The 22,701-nt window shown below is 56.9% G+C and overlaps 1 protein-coding gene across 3 annotated transcripts in view; it reads right to left on the bottom strand.

Annotated features, from left to right (window-relative positions):
• Positions 1 to 22,701, bottom strand: part of CACNA1B (calcium voltage-gated channel subunit alpha1 B) — a gene marked incomplete at its 3' end in the record, with an annotated part of 192,444 nt that overhangs the window by 81,552 nt on the left and 88,191 nt on the right. For 2 of the 3 annotated variants that reach the window (XM_079927741.1, XM_079927743.1), the window contains exons 16-20: positions 18,861 to 18,978; positions 16,804 to 16,871; positions 13,793 to 13,899; positions 6,165 to 6,989; positions 4,988 to 5,205 (exon numbers count right to left, since the gene is read on the bottom strand). In XM_079927741.1, the coding sequence (XP_079783867.1) occupies positions 4,988 to 5,205; positions 6,165 to 6,989; positions 13,793 to 13,899; positions 16,804 to 16,871; positions 18,861 to 18,978 (1,336 nt within the window). The remainder of the gene's footprint in view (positions 1 to 4,987; positions 5,206 to 6,164; positions 6,990 to 13,792; positions 13,900 to 16,803; positions 16,872 to 18,860; positions 18,979 to 22,701) is intronic. The other variant, XM_079927742.1, reaches the window with a different exon arrangement.

Genomic DNA, 22,701 nt, shown 5'->3' with positions numbered 1-22,701 from the left:
ACAATCTCTTTCAGAAGATAGAAGCAAAGGGAATACTTTTACCTTTTACCAAATTCCCTTTTACCAAAGGGAATACCATTACGCTGATACTAAAACCAAACAAGCCATCACAAGAAAACTACAGACCAATATCTCCCATGAATACAGATATAAAAATTCTCAACGAAACATTAGCAAATCGAACCCAAAAAAGTATAAAAGAATTATATACCACAACCAAGTGGGATTAATCCCAGACATGTGAGGCTGGTCCAACATTCAAAAATCAATTAACACAGGGCTTCCCTGGTGGTGCAGTGGTTAATAATCTGTCTGCCAATGCAGGGGACACAGGTTCTATCCCTAATCCAGGAAGATCCCACATGCCGCGGAGCAACGAAGCCCGTGCACCACAACTACTGAGCCCGTGCTCTAGAGCCCATGCACCATGACTACGGAGCCCACATGCCACAACTACTGAAGCCCATGCCCGTAGAGCCCGTGCTGTGCAACAAGAGAAGCCACCACAATAGGAAGCCCGTGCACCGCAACAAAGAGTAGCGCCCGCTCGCTGCAACTAGAGAAAGCCCGTGCGCAGCAACGAAGAGTAGCCCCCGCTCGCTGCAACTAGAGAAAGCCCGTGCGCAGCAACGAAGAGTAGCCCCCGCTCGCTGCAACTAGAGAAAGCCCGTGCGCAGCAATGAAGACCCAACACAGACAAATAAATAAATAAATAAAATTATTTTTAAAAATCAATTAATGTAATCCATAATAACATCAACAAACTAAAAAAAGAAAAATCATATGATCATATGAACAGGTGCAGAAAAAGCATTTGACAAATCCAACACCCATTCACCATAAAAACTCTCAGTAAATTGGAATAGAGGGAATATTTCCTCAACTTTATAAAGAATATGTACCAAAAAAAACCTACAGCTAACATCATACTTAATGGTGAGAAACTCAAAGCTTTCCTACTAAGATCACGTACAAGGAAAAGATGCGCCTCTCACCACTCCTTTTCAATACCATAGCGGAAGTCCTTGCTAATGCAATAAGGCAAACAACAACAACAACAAAACTATACAGATTGGGAAGTAAGACTAAAAAATTGTATTTGTTTGCAGATGACTTGATCACCTATAGAGAATACCTGATAGAATCAACAAAAAAACTCCCGGAACTAATAACTGATTTTATCAAGGTTTATTAGTTTTTTATCAAGGTTAAAAAACTAATAACACACAAAAAGTCAACTGTTTTCCTATATACTAACAATGAACAAGTGAAATTTAAAATTAAAACACAACACTATTTACATTAGCACCCCACCAAAATGAAATACTTAAGCATAAATCTAACAAAATATGTACAAGATCCCTATGAGGAAAACTACAAACTCTGATGCATGAAATAAAGGAACTAAATAAATGGAGAGATGTTCCATGTTCACGGATGGGAGGAATCAACATTGTCAGTTCTTCCCAACTTGATCTATAGATTCAATGCAGTCTCAATCAAAATCCCAGCAATTTATTTTATGGATATCAGCAAAATGATTCTAAAGTTTACACGGAGATGTAAAAGACTCAGAATAGCCAAAACTTCAATATTAAAGAAGACCGAAGTTAGAGGATTGGCACCACCCAACTTCAAGACTGACTATATAGCTACGGTAATCAAGACAGTGTGGTACTGGGGAAAGAATGAACAAATAGGTCAACAGAACAGAACAGAGAGTCCAGAAACGGGCCCCCACAAATAACAGTCAACTGATCTTTGACATGACAGCAAAGGCAATACAGTGGAACAAAGATAGTCTCTTCGACAAATGGTGCTGGAACAACTGGACAACCACATGCCAAAAAAATTAATCTTGAGAGACTTTACACCCTTCACAAAAATTAACCCAAAATGGCTCATAGGCCTAAATGTGAAATGTAAAACTATAACACTCCTAGGAGATAATGAACAACTTTTGCTCTGTGAGAGACATCAAGAGAATGAGAACACAAGCAGCAAACCGGGAGAAAATGTTTGCAGAAGACACATCTGATAAAAGACTGTCATCCAAAATATACAAAGAACTCTTAAAACTCAAAAATAAAAGCAACAACCTGAGTAAAAAACGGGCAAAAGACCTTAACAGACACCTCACCAAAGAAGACATACGGAGGGTAAATAAGCACACGAAGATGTTTCCCAGCAAACGTCATCAGGGAAACGCAAACTGAAACAACCTGACACCATGACACACCTATGAGAATGGCCAAAATCTGAACAGGGACACCACCAAATGCTGGCAAAGATGTGCAGCAACAGCAATTCTCATTTATTGCTGGTGGGAACATGAGGTGGTACAGCCACCTTGGCGGTTTCTTACAGAACTAAACGTATTCTTGCCACATGATCCAGCCATCACTCTCTTTAGGATTCAGCCAAAGGAGTTGAAAACTTATGTCCACACAAAAACGTGCACACAAATGTTTACAGCAGCTTTATTCATAATTGCCAAAATTTGGAGGCAACCAAGATGTTCTCCAGTAGTTGAATGCGTACATAAACTAAGGTACATCCAGACAATGGAATATTATTCAGCACTAAAAAGAAACGAGCTGCTAAGCCATGAACAAACACGGAGGAACCTTAAATGCACATTGGTGAGTGAAAGAAGCCAATCTGAAGAGGCTACACACTGTATGATTCCAACTATATGACATTCTGGAAAAGGCAAAAGAACAAAGACCATGAAAAGATCAGTGGTTGCCAGACGTTGATGGGAGGTGAGGAGGGATGAACAGGCAGAGCACAGAGAATTTTTAGGGCAATGAAAATATTGTGTGTCACGTCACAATGATGGATATATGTCATTACACATTTGTCCAAACCCACAGAATGTACAACATCAAGAGTGAACTCTAATGTACCCCGTGCACTTTGGGTGATTATGACGTGTCAATGTAGTTTTATCCTTGGTTTAAAAAAAAAAAAAAAAAGCACCATTCTAATGAGAGATGCTGATAATAGGGAAGGCTATGCATGTGTGCAGGCAGACAGTATATGGAAATCTCTCTACCTCCCTCTCAATTTTGTTTTGAACCTTAAACTGCTCTTTAAAACTTTGTCTCTAAATTTTTTTTCAAATAAAAAAATTTAAAAGTGGGCAAAAGATATGAACAGGCACCTCACCAAAGAAGATATACAGATGTCAAATCAGCGTATGAAAAGACGCTCAAGATCATATATCATTAAGGAATTGCAAATTAAAACAATGAGCTATCAATACACACGTATTAGAATGGCGAAAATCCGAAACACTGACAATACCAAATGTTGGAGAGGATGCGGAGCAACAGGAATTCTCATTTACTGCTGGTGGGAATGTAAAAATGATATAGCCAGTTGGTTAGACCAGTTTCTTACAAAGCTGAATGTAGTTTTACCACACAATCCAAAAACCATGCTCCTAGGTATTTACCCAAATGAGTTGGAAATGTAAGTCTACACAAAAACCTGAACATGAATGCTTATAATAGCTTCATTCATAACTGGCAAAATTTGTAAGCAACAAACGTGTCTTTCAATAGGTGCATGGATAAAGCGTGGTCCATCCAGACAACGGAATATTATTCAGCACTAAAAAGAAATGAGCTACCAAACCACGAAAAGACACGAAGGAACCTTAAATGCACACGGGTAAGTGAAAGAAGACAGTCTAAAGAGGCTACGTACTAGGTGACTCCAACTATAAGACGTTCTGGAAAAGGCAAACTACAGAGACAGTAAAAAGATCAGTGGTTGCCAGGGTTGGGGAGGAGGGGCCACAGCTCGACTCCCATGGACAAAAACCAGGTGGGGACCCTCAAGCTAGTCCAGAAAGAATGAGACCCGGGGGCTGATTTCGGGAGTCTGGGAAGACAGACACGCTACTGCCATGGGAGGTGAAACGACAGATGGACCAGGGAAGCCTTCTTCCAAGGGAGCAACGAGGAAGGGGGAGGCTCAGCGGGCAGAGCCAGCCGCCCCCACCGTCACACCTGGCGCTGTGCGCTGTCCATCGGCCCCAGGCGAGAGCCCCTGGGTAAGAGGCAGCGCCCGTTCTGTGCGTGGACACGTCTGCGGACAGGCAAGCGTGTGGCAGCACCTGGGCCTGCCTGAGGCTGAATCTTCATCTGGAATTCCGAGTCACCTCTGCCCCTGGGAATGTTTTTTTCTATCCTTGGTGCTCACAGAACGCCCGTGCGCCTGCGCATCATGCGAAGGGCCTGTCTTTGCCACCTGCAGGTTGGCATTTTATTCACACTGTGCCCTCAGTGCCCGCACACAAGCCAGTTGTGGAGCGGCTGCTCCGTCATGACCTCACACGCGGTATGAGGGAGGGAGGGGAAGGAAAAGGGAAGCTCAGGCAAAGGCCTGGGAGGAGCTGCAGAGCCAGGACCATAAGTAGGTGGCTGGAGGAACTGCAGAGCCAGGACCATAAGTAAGTGGGTGGAGGAACTGCAGAGCCAGGACCATAAGTAAGTGGGTGGAATACCACCACCCTGAGACCCCCCTCCTCTCGCCCGCTAGCTCCCGACCTCAGTCAGGTCTGTGGCCACAGTCCTTAGCAGCGTTTGTGCGACTGTGAAGAGCCGTGACCGCGCTGTGGTCTGTCTTCCCGGCGAGACTCTGAGCCCCGCAAGGGCAGCCAGTCCCACTCCCCCCTGCTGTGCCCCCTGCACTCTAACACCATGCCTGGCACTTACCTGGTAACTTGCAAATACCGTTGCAAGGAAGCAGACTAGAGCTTAATGACATGTAATAGCAAGAGGGCTCCTCTGGGGCACTGGAAAGCAAAGGGATAGCAAGGCACAAATGCTGACAGCAAAGACTTTCCAGTTGGGGAACAATTCACAGAGGCAAGCTCTGTCCCCGGGTGGCTGTCACGGAGCAGGAGGGAAGGGGGGAGAGCAAACCGAGCCTGCACAAGGTGGGCCCTGCCCTGATGTTATGGGAAGATACTCACTGGAAACGACCGTGGTCTCCCCAGGAAGGCCAGTCAGCATCACTGGGATGTGCACAGTGGTGCTCAGATCCGAGGGTTGACTGCCCATTCGAGTAACGTTCCGCTGATTATCTGCATCCTCGGGCTGTTCTTCCACCTTCTCTAGACAGGTGCTGGGCAGGGCATGCACAGGGCCCACATCCATTACCCCACTGGCCTCCAGATCACAGTGTGGCTCCCTGCAACCAAGAATGCACATCAGAGTCTGATGGAGAGCCAAACTCCTATTCAGTCTGCAAAACCCAGCTTCTTAAACCCCTATACAGATCAAATAAATCCCTGATCACCTCCTCTGTCATGGTTTTTATCACCCTATACATTTCTGTTTTTAGGTCTGAAAGGTAGGGACAGGGCTGACTCACCTGTTTGTCCCTGGCACAAGGCCAGGCATGGCTGATATCACGTTATGTGTATATAACAGAACTGTGTGCAGAACGAAGAAGCCTGGAAGAGGATGTTACCCTAAGCCACCCCATCTGGGGCCCCACCAGGGCAAAGGCTCAGCACAGAGCTCTGCACACAAAGACCGTGCCCAGGTCGGGCTGATCCTGAGCTGTGGCCTCTGGCTGCACGAGTTCTGGGTGGTCTGTGACTCACTGGCAAGCATGGAGACTGCTGGCCTCAGCCTAACAGCTCCTGTTACCCCTGGGTTCTCACAAAGTCACCGTCAGATCCTGTCCCAGCCAGGGACCGGGCTGGGCTGGCCTGGGATGGGGGTCCTTTCCGTCATGGCCGCATAGCCCAGCCCCCTCCCATTCCACCATTTAGTCCTGTGGCCTCCTCAGGCTTCCCTCAGGCTCTCCTGACTCGCCTTGCTTCACGGGGTTACACATTTTTCTCTTCTCCCCGGGGTACCTTTTCCAAGTCTCAGTGTCCCAAGCCAGTCCCAACACTTTCACCCATAGCCTCCCTTCCTCCCGGGCGCCTTCGAGCTACGCTCCCCACCACGCCGGCCCAACAAGGCAGGACTGTCACCACTGCAGAAAGGGGCTGAGACAGAGGGCTGGGCCGCCCGGCCAGGTCCGCGCACCCCTGATCTGTGTAACCCTACCAGCCTGCCCCTCACGGGCTGGTTGGCACGTCCGGCCCAGTCACCACTGCCCCCAGCCCCCCCGCCCCCCCCCCCGCGCTGACTCGCCTAGGCTGGTGGTTGCGGAGCTCCTTGTCTTCGTCCCTGTCCCCCACCTCGCCCTCCTTCTCCGCGGCGGCCTCCTTCTCCGCCTCCTCGTGCGCGGACGGCGCCTTGTGCCGCGTGCGGTGCCTCCGCGCCGGCTCCTCTCCGCTCTCCGCCTCCCGGGGGCCGGCCCGGGGGCCGCCGCGGTGCCGCGCTCGCCGCTCGCCCTTAGCCCCGGGCGCCGCGCCCTCCCTGCCCGGCTCGGGCACGTGCCGGTGCGCGCGGTGGCGCCGGGGCTCCCGCTCTGCCGCCTCCTCCGGGGAGCCGCGCCGGTGGTGGCGCCGGCCGCCGTCGGGTCCCGGGCCGCGGCCACGCTCGCTCCGGGCCTCCCGGGGGCCCGCGGCCTCCTTGCTGCGGCTGCGGCGCGGCCGTGCCCGCTCCTCCCGGGCCCCCGGCTCCCCGCCCTCCGCCTTCGGGGCGTCCGCCGTGTCCTGCTCCCCCGCCGGCGCCGGCGCCGGGGCCGCGGCCGCGGCCTTGTCCCTGTCTCTGTCTCGGTGCCGGTGATGCCTGCGCGGCGGGTCCGCGCCCTCGGCAGCCTCCGCGCCCTCGGGCCGGGCCTTGCCCCCCGCGGGCCCCCGCGCGCCGTCCCGGCCCGGCTCCACCACGAGCGGCCGGTCCAGGTGCGTCTTCATGTCGGGCCGCAGGTGGCGGGAGGTGGCGAAGCGCAGCCGCTCCTCGGCGTCCATCTCGCTGTACAGCGCCTCGCAGCTGGCTCGTAGGTTCTGCAGCCGCAGTTGGCTGGCCCGCTGCTCCCACACCGAGCGCGCCTTGGCCGAGTTCTGATGCCTGCTGTGGGGAGACCCGCGTGAGCCGCGCCCCCAAGCCGCCCCCCACCTCTCTGCCTCGCAGGGGAAGCCACGGATGGACACACAGCGATGGAGAGATGGCAGAGGGCGCAGTGTGGGGGGGCGGGGGGGCGGCAGGAGCCCTGGCAACCCCAGCAGAGTCGAGGGGCAGAGTTGGCGGCCGATACCCAGGGAAACAGACCTCATCCCTGCGCCCTCCGGGGGGCGCCCACAGATGGTGAGAGCCTCACCTGGGGGTGGGGGCTCAAGGCCGGGGGGCCAGGGGTGCAGAGCAGTGGGAATGACAGGCACCAGCATGAGGTGGCAGACAGGCTTCCCGGGCAGGTGGGCTGCCCGCCAGGAAGGCCAGAATGGGGCGAGGAGGGGGGCAACGTCCAAATGGAGCAGGACTGAGGAGGCAGGAAGCAGGCTGCCCGAGGAGGGGCTTCTCTATCTCCACCTCCAGGAGGGGAGCCACTGGCCAGAGGAAGACGGGGTGTCTGAGAGGGAACCCGAGAAGAGGCGGGTCGTCAGGAGCGGAAGGGACAGTTACCCAGGGAGCGAGGGGCCCCGGGGGCGGCTGGCCCTCGCGGGAGTCAGGCGGGGACTCTCCCTGCGGTGGTCGGCCCCATCTGGGCAGCTGCCACTCAGCTCAGTGACCATTTGCTGAATGCCCAGGAGCCCAGCAGGCAGGTCTGCGGCTGGACACTACGTCCTGTGTTCAGCAGTGCCCTCCCCTCTCCTGGCTCCACTGGGGCTGAGAGCCTTCCGGCGCCAGGAGTGGCCTGTAGTCCAGGCTCAGCCCTCACTAGACAGGCTTCTAAAGGCCTTGACCGCCCCCCAAGCTCACCCACACGGTCACAGGTGGATTCCACAGCCACAGGGTGCGTGGAAGCCCTTTGCATTCTGGGATATTTGCTGAACAAGACCCCAAAGTTGGCGAGCCGGCACCACCTCCTCAGAGGCCAGTCTCGTCCCGCAGCCCCTGGAGGTCTCGGGACCACTGTGGGGGGGCAGCAGTGGCAGCACGAGGACAAGGGTGGCTGTGACATCTGGGCCAGCGGCCACCTCCTCCAGCCCTCACAACCACCTCAGGGACTGGGTGCTGCTCTTGTCCCCATGTCACACTGAGCACGGAGGACGTGACTCACACAGGGTCCACAGCGAGTCACTGACGGAGCCACGATCGGACGCATGCAAGGGCGAGAGGAAACAAGTGTCTAAAGGAGACGCGAGGCCTCCGCCGGACTCCAGCTGCACTGACCGCACAGCCTAGAGCCACAACCTGGGGGCCTTGGGGGCCCAGGTGGGACAGGTCTCCACCCCCCGGCTCTGAGCCCCAGCCACTGAGCACCACGCTGAGTCCTGCCCCCAGGGTGGGGAGCCATTTCCAGGGAAGCACCTTGAAAGTATGAGAGCAGGAGAGCCTGATGCCTGTCCTTGGGGGCCCAGACGGGGGGCAGGCAGGGCAACGTATGGGGGACAGCGGTCAGCCTCTCTGACCACCTGCTGACTGGTGGGCAGCACACCTTCGGCTGCTGCCCCGTTCCCAAGGTCACCTGGCAACAGACCCACCTTCTCTCCTTGGCTTCAACCCAGAGCCACGGGGGACCTACCCATCCCCAGCTGACACCAAAACAAAGGGTCCAACTCTGAACTATGCCGAACCCTGTGAAGTGGACAGCAGCCACCAGGGGCGCTCCCCAGTGGTGCAGGAACCCGTGAGGGCTGACGGCCGGACACTGGTCAGGCTTCCCCATCAGCCCAGCAGGCCGAGATGGGCCTGGACTCGGAGCCATTGGGCGGCAGGTGGTGGCCTGCTCAGACCCAGCCATGAGCCCTGGGGACCCGCCTGTCAGAACAGAAACAGGCAGGCAGTAAAGACGATGGGGACGTGGTAGCTGGTAGCTCAGGAGGAACGGGCTCTGCCCTCAGCCTCACCCTCAGACGCAGCTCTGCCTCACCCAGGAACCAGCTCAAGTCCACGGAGAGGCGGGGTGCCTGCTGGCCTAGAGGCTGCGTGGGGCTGGCAGGCTCCCCTCATAACTTCCCAGGGGCGGCTCTACCAGCCCCGCTCCTGCTGGGTGGCTGCCTCTCTGGGCCTCACGCCACCCGAGACCGTCGGCGCCTGCCCAGCACGCGGCGGCGCTGCTGGCTGCCTCTCTGGACGTGTCTCTGCCCCTGTGCCTTGCTGGGGGGCGGCAGCCTGCCCCCACCTGCTTGCTGCTCTGTCCCTGCCCTGCCTGGCATGTGGCGCGGCGTGGCCAGCGCTCGCCTCTCACTCTCTGTGTCTCCACCGAGCTCCAAGAATGTGCGGGGGCGGGTCAGGCTCTGACCCACAGTGCAGCGTGGCAGAGGACTCTGACCCAGGCGAAAGCCTCGTCTAGAAGCACTCCCGAAGCGGGCACAGGGAAGGGCCCCCCCCGCCCCACCGAGTCCAGCCCGGCTTGCAGGCAGAGCCCGGCTCAGCCGCCCTGACCCAGATGTGCCAACAGGATTCAGAAGGAGCCTCTGTGGTGAGGCCCTGCTTTGAGGTCTCCGTGCTGAGAAAGTCAGTCTTCCCTCAGTCACCCCCAGCTGTGACGATGTGGAGCAGCCCAGGTACAGCAGCGCTGGCACCTACGCCCGCATCTCAGGCCACCCGGGAGTCAGTCGTTCAGGATCCAGCCTTCTTACCCTGTGGACGTCGGGGGCCCAACCGCCAGCAGGTCCGCGTGCTCGTGAGAGCACCGAGCCCAGCTCTGTGCTGGCCAAGTAACAGGGGCCAGGGGTTCAGGGACGGCAGGAGTGCCCGTCACCACCAGGACACGGAGAGGGCACCTGGCCATCTCCAGGGACTTCTCACCTGCAGAAAGAAGGCCCTGGGGCAGACTGGTGTCACCCCCAGCAGGGCCACCCTGGGGTTTCTACGGCTCTACCTCAGGCTTTGGCTGGTCTCCGGAAGCCTCACGAGCAGGCAGAAGCTCTGCTCTCGCGAGAACAAGACTTCCTGAGGGTCCCAGAGACACCCCCTCCCCAGCAAGGCAGGGTGGGGCAGGAGGACCCCACGGATGTCCTGAGCCCCTGAGCAATCCTCTACCTCATGGGAGCCACAAGGAGACAGCCCCAGTGGCACCCAGTGGTGGTCACCTCAGGAGAAGTAGATCTGCTCAAGACACCAGAGTGACAGCACAGGGACAGACAGGCAGGAGGACAGAGACCAGGAGGGAGAGGAGGAGGGGCTGAGCCCAGAGAGCCTGATCCCACGAGCAGGACGTGAGGGCGTCAGGAAGTGTGCCCGCCGTCCCCGGCCAGGCTGCAGGATGTGGGCCTGGAGCTGCCCCCTGAAGCGAATGACTTGAAGTGGGAAGCAGAGTTAGGGGCGGACAGAAGGCGTTGGCGTGTAGTTATCACGAAGCCATAGATGGAAATTGCAGCAGAGAGACTCACGGTGAGGTTACGCTGGAGACAGATGAGCTGCGAGATACAGTACCTCGAGTTTGCTTTACAAAACTGCACATGCAAAAAACAAAACAGAACAAAAGTGAGAACACCAGAGAGTTCTACGAGCGGCTAGAACGGTGTGAGCCGCGCCGGGTCAGGGCACAGGCTGCAGTGTGCATCCAGGCAGGAGGCCGGGGATGCTTCTATCAGAGTGAGGCCGGCCGAGACCTCGGGGTAAGAGAGAAGATGAGAGAGAAGGAGCGCCCACGGAGCAGTGACCCCCACGGCCGAGGGCAAGAGCGCCATCGTGGGCCGTCCAGCGCAGCTCTGTGCACACTGCCCTGGAAGGGCAGGGGGGCTGGAAGGAGCGGGTACCACTCGTCCGCCATTGTGATCAGCCCCCTCGCCCCCGCCGGACCTGGCGCCCCACTCCCCGGGCGCCAGGGAGGGCTCACCCCTGTGGTCCCCTGGCCTTCGAGGCGGAGCAGAGCCGGCTGACGCAGGGGCCTACCTGCCTCCGGCCTCACCTGGGCCCTGCTTCCTGAACACCGTGCTCAGCCCCCAAGCCGCCCTGGCCCCTCAGCTCCCCAGGCTCTAAGGCACTGCCACCAGGTCACCACCAGCCTCCCCAGGGGCAAACAGGTTCTACCACCAGCCCACCTTCCCTTGAGTGTCCTTCTGGAAGTGTCTTTCTGGAAGCTTTTCCAAAATCAATAGAGAGAAACCATAGGTCTCTTTACAGTCATTTCCCTCCCAGGGGAGGACCAGGTGGGTCCCCAGCGCTGCCTTCTCAAGGTTGAGTCGACAAGCATTTCTGAGGAGCTCAAAGCAGTTCACCTGCCTGGCTGCCCTGCGTGCATACAGGCATGTGTGTACAAGAGAGTGAGCAAAGCGGTGTGCATGGCTGAGTGTGTGAGCTTGTGAATGAGCATGTGAGCTGGTGTGAGTGTGACTGAGACTGTGAACATTAAGAGAACAAGGATCAGAGCAAGCGTGTGTGAGTGTGAACCCGCGTGTGGGAGCGGCCGTAGGCACCGGCACTTGTGAGTCCCAGTGACGTCGAGGCCGACACAGCCGAGAGCCAGAAGGGCCGCATCAGCCTGAGTGTCCTTCCCTCCCAGGAGGCTGAGGGGACTGTCCCCTGAGGCCAAGGACACTGGACCCCCAGTGGCTCTAGGGGACTCGGGCGCCCCTCTGAGGAGGGTCCGTCACAGAGCCTCCGTCCGCTCGGGCACGGCCCATGGAGCCGCTCAAACACCACGGACACGAAAGGCGCCCTGAGCATCAGAGGCTCACAGCGCACGTCTCGACCAGGCCCCCGTCTCACAGACCACACAGCACCGCTGCGGGAGCAGGTCAGAGCGGGGTCCCTCGGAGCCTCTCCCACCACCTCAGAGGCTCGGGCAGAGAAGTGAACACGGCGAGGCTGCTGCTGCCAGCAGAGCAGGGAACCGTTGGGGCAGACGGGACAGACGGGCGCTGGAGCACAGCTCCTGCCCGCAGATGCCTCAGCTCGACGGAGGAGAGCAAACCAGCACGCACAGTGGTCCTCACGCCCCCACCCTCCGCACCTGGAGTCACGTCAGACCCACTGTGCATGCAGCGGAGATGGGCCGAGGACAAGCCCAAAGCCGCGTCCCGGGGGAGGCCGCGGGACCCACAGCTGGCCCAAGAGGGGGACGCAAGGGCCAATGCCTGGACATACCCCAGCTTGGCCGTGACAGGGATGGGCCAGCACCGAGCTCGGGGTCTGCTGTGAGGGAGAGCGCCAAGTGTCCCCCAGGCCCCGGGGATGCAGGTCTACAGCCTGCTTCCTGCACAGCAGCGTCCCAAACGGGGACGGGGGCGGAGGGAGAGGAAGGACATCCAGACTTCCCTCTCGGGTGTCCTGACAAGCTCCCCGTGGCTGTGCTGAGGGCCCCTCCCCGCTTAGGTCCCAGCCCAGGTGGGAGTGGACACCCTGCCGCACATCCCCGAGGAATGGGCAGCCCTGGGCAGCAGCAGGGGACACAGGACACCACGCTCCCCTCCGGGACAGCAGGAAGGCAAAAGTTACACAGAAACTCCACAGGGCCCACGTGAATAAATGGGTCAGTCACCAACCACGTCCTCTACACAGACCACCAGCAGCTTATGCAGCTCAGGAAGTAACCGGGTCACAGCAAGCCCAGGACCAAGCAGACCGAGCAGGTGCATTGGCCAGACAACAGAACTCCAGAACAACTGGGCACTGAGCCCCCAGCAGCTGTGGAATGATGGCGGCTGTGTCCTGCCTGGCTCCTTGCAGGCCCCCTGCACCCCTGCCTGGACTCCCAGGGCCTGGGACCTCCCTTTACTTCTTCTCCCCCAAAGGCCAGCACTTTCTGCTCACCTTAGAGACAGGTCCTCTGCAAACATCCTCCTAGAAAACAGGCCATGGCCCTGTGGCGTCCAGGCGAGAATGGGGCTGCTAAGATGCACCCTCACCCGCGCGTGTACACACTCCCACTCCCACAAACGCATCCACGTGCCAGCGCACTCTCGGCACCAGTGCCTGTGTCACCACAGACGGGCCCGAGGTGCTCCGACCACGCAGCACAGTGTGCACGGGAGAGGGAAGCAGGTGCAGAGCGGGGGCCCGTGGAGCAGCGTGGGGAGTGGGAGCCGTGGCGGGGGCTGGCGAGCGGGGCAGAAGGCAGGGGCAGCAGCTCCAGGGTGGGCTCAGCCTGGCCCCGAGCCCCTCTGTGCTCTCTCACGGCCACCCAGTGACCGGGATTGGGCCAGACTTTCCTGCCTCCTTCCCCGGGGGCCAACGCCCCCCAGCCCACCGTGGCTTTTGGCCCTGCGCTGGGGCGTTCTGTCCCAACTCGGAAATCCATAACGCCCCCAGCAGCACTCTCAGCTGGCTCTGGGTGACCAGAGTCCCCGACGGGAGTCTCAGCCCCGCCTGCACCTCTGCTCATCAGAGAGGCCTCCTCTCGACCCCTGTCCCAACACCAGAACTCGATACTATTGGAAACTGCATTAAGTCTCTTGGGCTGCTGAAGTAACCCCTTGAATCTTCCGGCTCACAAAACACACTTCTGAAAGGCGGTGTGTAAGTCAGACACACCAAGTCCCTGGCGCTGCCCAAGACTGTCCAGAGGGCCGCCTTCCGTGGTCACTCCCACCCACGGCGTTGCCACACCGCGCTCTCACCCCGGCGGGGAGAAGCGGGGAGGCTTCACTTGGTGGTCTCTTTGCTCAAAAGTCCCCGCAGGGGAGGAGTGCCATTCCCCCGCATCTCAGCTCCTGGGAAGGGGCTGTATCCTAACAGCTCCAGCCAAGGCGAGGGCCCCTGAGGAGGCCCCGGGGGAGCTGGACTCTGCTCCCGCCACCGCCCACAACCCACTCCGAGAGCCTTACGCGGCGATGGAGATGTTGGCGGCAGACATGGGGCTGACTTCAGCCACTTCTTTGGCCTTTTGCAGAGCAAGCTTCTGGTTGGCTGCTTCTTCCATCTCCTCTTCGTCCTGTTTGGACAGACAGAAATGTGTAGCTAGCCTGAGAGTGCTGTGTCCACTCCGATGCCACCAGCTCTTCCGCCTGGAGCCTCTGAGTCCTTCCTGCCTCCTGAGCCAGTGGGGCCAGGAAGCCAGCTCCTGCCTTAGCACGACCCACCCACGCTCCAGACCGCCCTGCTACGCCCACCTCTGCAGGCAAGAGTCCCCAGGGTTTCTGTGTCAGCACCCCTTCCCAGGGCGCTCACAGCTGACAGCCCCACTCCAGAGCTCCAGCCCCAGGGACCCATTTCCACGTGTTAGTCTTTATTCCATCAAAATGCAAACCCACCCCTCCTTTATTCCCACCTGCTCCCCCGCCACCCAGAGCACTTGTCACACTGGAACGAAGTCACCTCTTCCCCAGGGTGCTGAGCCAGGGCGAGGGGCAGGCGCCCCACCCTGAGCCTGGGTCCCTGCCCTGCACCACCCACACGAACCATCACCAGCAATGTGCCTAGCAGGGCCACCTTGCAGCCTTTGAGCTTTTCCACCTGCACTCATCGGGTCACATCTGTCTACCTGTGACCATGCCTGGCCCTGTGTTCCCTTCCCCACTGAGTTCCTGGAGAGGAGCGCCACGGCTCTCTGCCACCCGGGATAGCATGTGCTCATGTGTGCGCACCTGCGCGGACACCCCGCCCTGCCTCTGCCCCCTCCATGGGAAGGGAGTGGACATCCAGACAGACCCTCCAGCCCTGGCCCCCTGTCACTAGGCAAAACCAACATGATCTGCTCCTCAGATCTAGATAAACAGCTCTAGGCTGAGTCTACCAGCCCTGGGAGGGAAGCCAGTCTCCGTGCCGTCCAGCTAGATCACTGGGCCCATGCGTATATCCCCCATTACCCCAATCCCGGGCCCACCTGGCTCCCCTGGGAGCTGGCATTCCCAACATGTCCCCAAATGTCCTTGAATCTGCTTTTAGAGGCATAGCAATGGCAACTAAGCCCCCTATTAGCTGTCTGAAGACTTCCCACCATAGAGAAGAGACATTCAAACTTCAGGCCTCAGAGGGGAGGCAGAGCTAGACCCACCAGAACACCCTAGAGACGTCGTTCCTCCAGCTATGGGCTCCATCCTGGTTTACGGCCCTCAAATCACTCCAACTGGTGTTCTACAAACAAACTCGATGTGAGTTTATTTCCACTTCAAAATAAATGATGCTACCATATATTTGTGGGACTGTAAAGGAGGGAGTGTCCGCCCTTTGGTCTCTTGGCCAGCCCAGGAATGCCCCATAGCCTGACACAGACAGGCGTCCACCTGCCCCAACTCCCAAAGCAAGGAAATTCCTGAATTAGGGCAGTTTGCCCCAAGGGCCCACCACCTATGGTCTGTGCATGGATACAGGGCCCCAAGGACATGGCCTGTCAGTATGTCCTCACCCACTGACAGCCTTGAAGGGGCAGTGAGAGCTTTGAACTCAAGCTCACCCAGCCCAGGACGATGCTGCTGGGCACCCCTAGCTCACGTGGTCCTGTAAATCCTGACCCCAAGAAGTGCTCTGTGCTTGCACGGGTCCCCCCAGCCAGAGCCTTGGGCCATTCTCCAGCCCCTCCTGAATGGCAAGGTTCAGTCTAGGAACTGGCTAACAACAGAAATGGGCACGCCAGTGGGATTCCCAATCCTCAGAAGCCAGCACCCAGAAGAAGGGAGGAGTCCAGACCCACAGGCACTGCCCCAGCCCAGCTAGGGGGTGGGGGGAGGCACACTGCACGGGCCGCCCCCGTGGAGCACTCCTCGCAGGGAGCCGGGTGGGGCAGCAGGGCACCTGTACAGCACGCGCTGTCAGGACCACTGTGGCACACCTGCATCTCTGTCGCCTGCCTTCCTCAGGGAAGGCCCGAGTCAAGCCCCAGAACGGGGACAGTGTTAAGAGTCTTAGGATGTGCTAGACTGGAGTGGGTGCTACACAAGTGGGAGGCTGTCAGGGACGGCGGGCGCGAGCGCACAGACACCCACACACACAGGTGCGCGCACAGGCATAGGCCCGGCGTACAGAGCAAGTATGCGCGTGCCTGCAAGGAGCAGAGCCTGCTCAGAGCCCCTGACCAGCAGGAGTGCCCTCTGCACCGGGAGCCGGGCTTGTCAAAGCGCCAGCCTGAGGCTGAAACAGCGGGCTGCCTGCACTGCCCAGGGCACAGAGGGTGACGGTAAGCAGGCAGGGGGTTGTGCCATCTGGAGGGAAACCACAGGGGAGACACGTGTAATCACGTCCCCCGCCAGGCTCAAGGATGAGACATGACTGTTAGACGACTCCCACTGGGCACAGCCTGGAAAGAAAGCTGTCCTGCCGGGACACGGGCTTGCCGAGAACAGGCACCGACTGCTCCCCCAGCGCCAGCCTGGCCCGACTCAGGACCGCGCTGCCCAGCGCCAGCCTGAGCTCAGCCAGCCACACCGGGAATGACCACAAGGGTCCCTCAGCGCCCTCTGGGGTCTTCAGACTGGATGGCCCCTAGGCCCACCTCCTGATGCGTCTCGCTCCTGAGAGGACACAGCCCACTCCACACAGAGACCAGGGCAGCCCGGCCCCCATCTTCCAGGCCCCTCTCTGGTCTGCGTCATGTCATCCACCACCAGCTCCCACACCTCCTCCTGCCTCTCCGGTCATCCTTCCCAGGTCTCGGCTTCCCAGGAGCTGCCCTCGTGCCCATCTGCCTTCCCAGCATGCTCTTTCTGCCCACCTCCTCGGTGCCGTTCCCCACAGCCCTGCCTGTCCAGGGCCTGGAGGAAACACCCCTGGACAGCAGTCACATGGCCCTTAACCCAGGTCCTGGCCCTCCTCATGGCTCTGCAGCAGCATCCAGAGCGACACGGATTGACCCCCCCACCCCACCCGTAGCTAGGCTGCAGGTGGGTCCCTACCTACACACCTTGGTCAGTTCCTGCGCGTTGGCAAGGTTGTCCACGGCGATGGCCAGGAAGACGTTCAGCAGAGTGTCTGGTCGGCTCCAGCTAAGGAAGGGAAGCCCTCCGACGCACAGCCTCTCCCAGGCTCAGACCACGGCTCCCTCTGACAACACAGGGGCCCATCTCCCCAGGGCCTGAGCAGCCTCGGCCTCCTTCCTTGGTGTCCACATGCCCCCACCCCCGGCCCTCCAGCCCTCTCAGCCCGTCAGCCCCAGACACAGCCCAGCCCAGCCGCTGGGTCCTGTGGGCCCCTGGCCTCCACCCGGCCTCCTTCATGCAATGTCACATTGCCCGGCCTCCTCGAAGGCCCACACCACCCCTTCCCCCTGCCCCCGCTTCAGGGCCGACGCTCCAGGCCGGAAGCTCGCGCTGTGTTGGATTGATCTGCCTTTGCCTCCTAGGAGGGCACAAGGGCTGCCTGCTCTGCCCCCACCTCTCCCAACAAGCACCCAGGCTGCATGTGGGCTCTGGCACCTTTGGGTCCCACGAGCAGAGACCGACGGACCAGCTTCCTGGCAAGGCTCACGGACACGTGCCTGGCTTCGTTCCCACCTTCCTTTACCAAAGCCGAGTCCTGGGACCCCTCCCTCGAGGTGCCCCTCCTCCAGAGCAGCAGGGGCAACGTGCGGATGGCAGATGCCACGGGAGTGCCCAGCAGGAGGCCGCTGCCTCCAAAGCGTCCTCCCACTGTGCCCCCTGGGAGCCGCGACAAGGTGCTCCTATGGCCCCCAGTCAGAATTGAGGAAACGAAGGCCACAGAGGGCAGGTAACTCCCCAGGGTCCCAGGGTCAGGGGGCCCAATGGCCCCGCCCCGCCCATCTGAACTCTGCAGGCCCAGGCCCTCGCGCTGCCGCTGACCTGAACCCCCTCAGGCTTCCCGTCAACGGAGCCGCCTCTCCCAGCCTCAGCGCCAGGCAGCACTGTCCTCCCTGCACTGCCCCCGCCCCTGCCCCAGCCCCAGCCCTCGGTGCCTCACCCCTGTGCCGCCCCCGCAGACCCAGGCCCACCCCTGGCCCCCACGGGTGGGTGCCCTCCCGGTCACCTAGTGCCCTGCACACTGACGATGGGCAGGCAGTCCTTTGCCATGGGGTGTCCGCTGCCCGCTTAATGCCAGCTGCCCCTTCCCCTCAGCTGTGACAGCCGAACCGTCTCAGACCCTTCTGGTCCTGGGACAGACGCCCAGGGACAGCCCTGGGCCCCATGTTATCCCAGCGGCTCTGGGCCAGTGCCACGCTCAAGCAGCCGTCGGCTCTGCGTGACCCCTGTGCGTCAGGCCCCCTGTCTGGCAAGGAGGTGCCCTGGGACTCAGGGGGGACCCACATCCCAGGGCAGTGCCTCATAGACAGGCCTGCTCAGGGCCCCAGTGGGGCCCACGGGACAGGACGCCAAGGTCGGCTGCTGCCTCCTGGCACTGCCCACAGCTGTGGGCACCCGCAGAGGCCTCGCTACGCCGAGAGCAGGACGAAGGCCATGCCCCTTGGGGCCCAGCCACAGGGACACACTCCAACCGGGCGGCACGGTCAGGGGGCCTGAGGCACAGCCTCCCTGGCTGGGCTTGCCCTGACGCCCCAGAGTCCCACAGCCCAGACCCTGAAACACAAGCCTGAGGAGTATCCTCCGCACAAGACCTTCCTTTGCGCTTCTCTGCAGGTGGGCGTTTCCATGGGCGAAGGTTTGTTCAAAAGCCCAGTGCCACAACTTAATTACTGAATTAAATTAAAGTGAAAACAAAACAGATGGCTGCCCTCAGGCTCAAAGCCCACGTCTTCCCGCGCTGACCTCGCTACTTGCCTCGGGACACCCCACGCGCTGCTCACGCTTTCCTCGGCCCCCGGGGCCGACCTCAGGCTGCATCCGTAACTCAGGCTGCTCCTGGGCAGGGGTGCATCATGGCCCACCCTCCATGGGAAAGCCGCCCACACGTTCATTCGTGCCGACCACCGGCTCCGTCCTCCTGGGGAGGGAGGGGAGAGCAGGCCCAGGAAGCACCGACCCCCTTGCCCAGACGGCAGAAGGATACAGTTTCCAAACAGCGTCAGGACAATGAAGTAAACCGACGAGAACATGCCTTTGCTGACTCCACCTTGCGATTCGATCCCATGATACATCACCGCGTTCCAGTCCTCCCCAGTCAGGATCTGCAGAGGGCGGGAGAGCAGCCGGGGCATGTCCCCACAGCCACCCGCGGTCACACGCACGCCCACACCCACAAGCCCATGGGCACACGAGTGCGCACACACAGGTCCTTGGATGATGGTTAAGGTGGCCCAGGAGCCTCCAGAGAAACCTCCAGAAGGACATGGCTGCTGGGCTGGGTCAAGATGAATATGCTCTGGGTTTCTGCCGAGAATGGAAAGGGAGCTCCCAGCAGGAGAGAAAGGCGAGCAAAGGCAAGGAGACCACGGCAGAGCTTCCCACGTCCCAGAGCTGCCTGGTCACTGCCGCACCAGTGAGGAAACTGAGGCTCGCAGAGGGGCACAAGCTGCTCACGGCCAGACAACAGCTACAGGGCCTCTGACCCTCCAGGTTCCTGCCTCCCCTGGCCCAGGGGGTCCAGGCCACGAGGGCGGCTAAATGCCGTCCTTGCCCCATCGGGAAACACGTGCCTCTTTTTCACTTGTATTTGGGGGAAAGTACAAGGGGATAAGGTAACAGACACTCGTGAGTCTGCCACTCAGAATGGAAATTGCTAACATTTTGTCATATTCGCATCAGGTCCCACTGCCCACGATCACCCTCGACAGGCAACCCCAACCGTGAACCTGGGGGGCCTCCAGTCTTTGTGGTCCTACACCACACAACACACACACACGCCTATAAATGAAATACACCACGTGTGTTTTAAGCATGCACGGGCAGGTGTCAGACTACATCATCATTCCGTTCATTCACTCTTTTATCTTTGAAGTGTACCCGGGTGGACACGTATAAACCCACTGTTCGTGGAAGGTGCTGCATAGATCCCTTCCACGTACTCACCCATCCTCCCCAACAGGCACTTCCGAGGTTTTTGCCGGTGTGTCCCACTGTGAACATGAAGTTTGTCTAGAACGGGTTCTGCTGGATCGTAGGTTCTGCACGCCTTTGACTTCACTAGACATTTCCAAAGTGTTTAGCCCAAATTACAGTCCCACCAGCAACGCAGGCTCTGTCTTCCTCACACCCTCGTCCCAAACTGAGCGCAGTCACACCCTTTGATAGCTCCCGGCCGGAGCGGTGAACGGAAGAGCCAGGCAGGCGGGACATCTTCTCTTGTATCCAGTGGCTGCTCAGATCTCCTTTCTGTGGCCTTTTCAACACTTTGGCTTGGATTTCTGGTAACTCACCTTTTCTTACTGACTTCCTTAAGTATTCTTGTATATGCTAGCTCTCTATCTGCAATGTCTACTGGAGAAACCTTCTGCTGGTGTCCTTTCTGCCTCTAACTAATTGTTTGTGTTGTAAAGAGGTTGAATGAAGTCAAATGTGTCCGTCTTTTCCTTCATGGTTTCTGCTTTTTGCCCCTTAAGAAATCTCTCTCCGTCCCAAGGTCATAAATAATTTTCCTCTATTTCTTCAAATCATTTTAAAGTTTGGCTTTTAGGTCTCTAATCCAACTAGGGCTTGTGGTTACTGCTCTGTGCACACCTGAGGATGAAGACCTCCTTTCTTCCACACAGAAGGCTCGTTTTTTGACCATCCCATCCCGCTCCCATTGATTTAAAATGCCATCTTTTTCATATGAGCAACTTCCTACATAGGCTTGGGCGTGTTTCTGGGCTTTCTAGTCTGTTCTTTGATACTTTGTCTTTATACCTCACAATCTTCATTACTGTAGCTTTATAATAAGTCTTGATATATGGAGGGGCACATCACTCCTTCCTGAACTGTCCTGGCTATCCTTGGCCATTTACTCTGCCACAGAATCAATATGCTGAATTCCAAGAGCAGTTCTGTTGGGATTTGGATCCCAAATTAAATTAGGGAGAACGGATCCCTTTACCACAGTAAGGCGTCCCATTTATAAACATAGGTATTCAGTTCTTTCGGTCTTTTAATAACAATTTATAATTTCACCTGTAAAAGTCTTGCATACTTTTTGTGGATTTATTTCTGGATAACATAGCTTTTGTTACTACTGTAAATGAAGTCTTTCATTTTAATTGAATATTCTAATTGAATGATACTGTTATATAGAAAAGCTTTATTTTTCCTATGTTGACCTTGTGTTCAGCAACAATGAATTCTCTTATTATTTCTAATTGATTCTCTTGAGTTTTCTATGTAAATAATCACACCATTTGTAAATAATAACTATTTTGTCTATTCCTTTCCAGTTCTTCTGCCTCTTTCTTTTTCTTATTACATTGACTTCAACTGCCTGAATACTAGATATCCTTAGTTATGCTTTCAATCTGTATTAGTCTGGGTTCTCCAGCGAAACAGAACCAAGGGGAGATGTCTGGGTATATCTTGTGGTCATGGAGAATAAGTCCCAAGACCCACAGCTGACAAGGAGAGATAATGGTGTAAGTTTCAGCCCAACTCTGAGTCCAAAGACAAGAGAAGACGGATGTCCCAGCTCAAAGATGGTCGGGCAGCGAGAGTGGACTCTCCCTTAACTCAGCCCTTTTATTCTACTCAGGCCTTCGGTGGACTGGGTGAGGCTTCCACATCTGCTTTCTCAGTCCACCAATTCAAATGCTCGTCTCATCCAGAAACACCTTCATAGACACACCCAGAAATAATGCTTAATCTAGACACCCCATGGTCCAGTCAAGTTGACATAAAATTAACCACCAACAATCTTTTATCTGTGATGTCAACGGTCTTTGTAAAATAATAGCTTTACTGAGATATAATTAACATACCATATAATTCAGTCACTTAAAGTGTATAATTCAATGGTTTTTAGTATATTCACAAATATGTGCAACCATTACCACAGTCAATTTTAGAACTGAATTCTAAATTCACAATTTAGAATTCTGAATTTAGAATTTTATTTCCATCTCTTCAGAAAAGAAACCTGGGCTTCCCTGGTGGCGCAGTGGTTGAGAGTCTGCCTGCCGATGCAGGGGACACGGGTTCGTGCCCCGGTCCGGGAAGATCCCACATGCCATGGAGCGGCTGGGCCCAGGAGCCATGGCCGCTGAGCCTGTGCTCCGCAACGGGAGAGGCCACAACAGTGAGAGGCCCGCGTACCGCAAAAAAAAGAAAAAAAAAAAAAAAAGAAACCCATCCATATTAGCTATCACCCAACTAGCTGTGGGTTTGTTTTCGGTTTTTTTTTTTTTTTTGAGTCCTCAGTATTTTAAGTTCTTTGTATAACATGTTTTTCATCATCATATCAATATTCTATCTTTCTAAATCTATTGATATGCTTATTTTTCTCTTTTAAACTGTAGAGATCAGGAAATTACATTGACAAATTATTGTATTACTGAGATAAGCACAGTTTAGCCATGAGGTTCTATTTTATACACAATTGGATTTGATTTTTGAGTATTCTATTTCAGACTATTTGCATCTACCTTCGCTGAGCGAACACTTAGAGTGCCTGCCTGCTGTGCGTCAGGCAGTCTTCAGGCACTTGACATCCTCAGTCGACAAAACACAGCCCCCGCCTCACAGATCTGTGGAAGGAGAGAGCTCTCTGAAGTGGAGCCAGGAGGCCTGGATGGACTCTGGCCTTTGACCACTTCATGTCCTAATGCAGGCCTCCAGAACATCTGTCAGAAACTCAAGACGCTTATCAGACACCTACCCTACAATGCCTGGTGACAGCCATCCTTGAAGGACACACAGTTCCCTTCTTGTGTCAGAGCGCAGCCTCGTGACTTTGTCTTACAAGCCCCCGACTCTTTCTCTTCCCCAGGACA

Source organism: Stenella coeruleoalba, assembly GCF_951394435.1.
Source record: "Stenella coeruleoalba genome assembly, chromosome: 7".
Taxonomy (NCBI): Eukaryota; Metazoa; Chordata; class Mammalia; order Artiodactyla; family Delphinidae; genus Stenella; species Stenella coeruleoalba.
The sequence above is the reverse complement of the archived record's forward strand: the minus strand, read 5'-3'. Positions and strand labels throughout refer to the sequence as shown.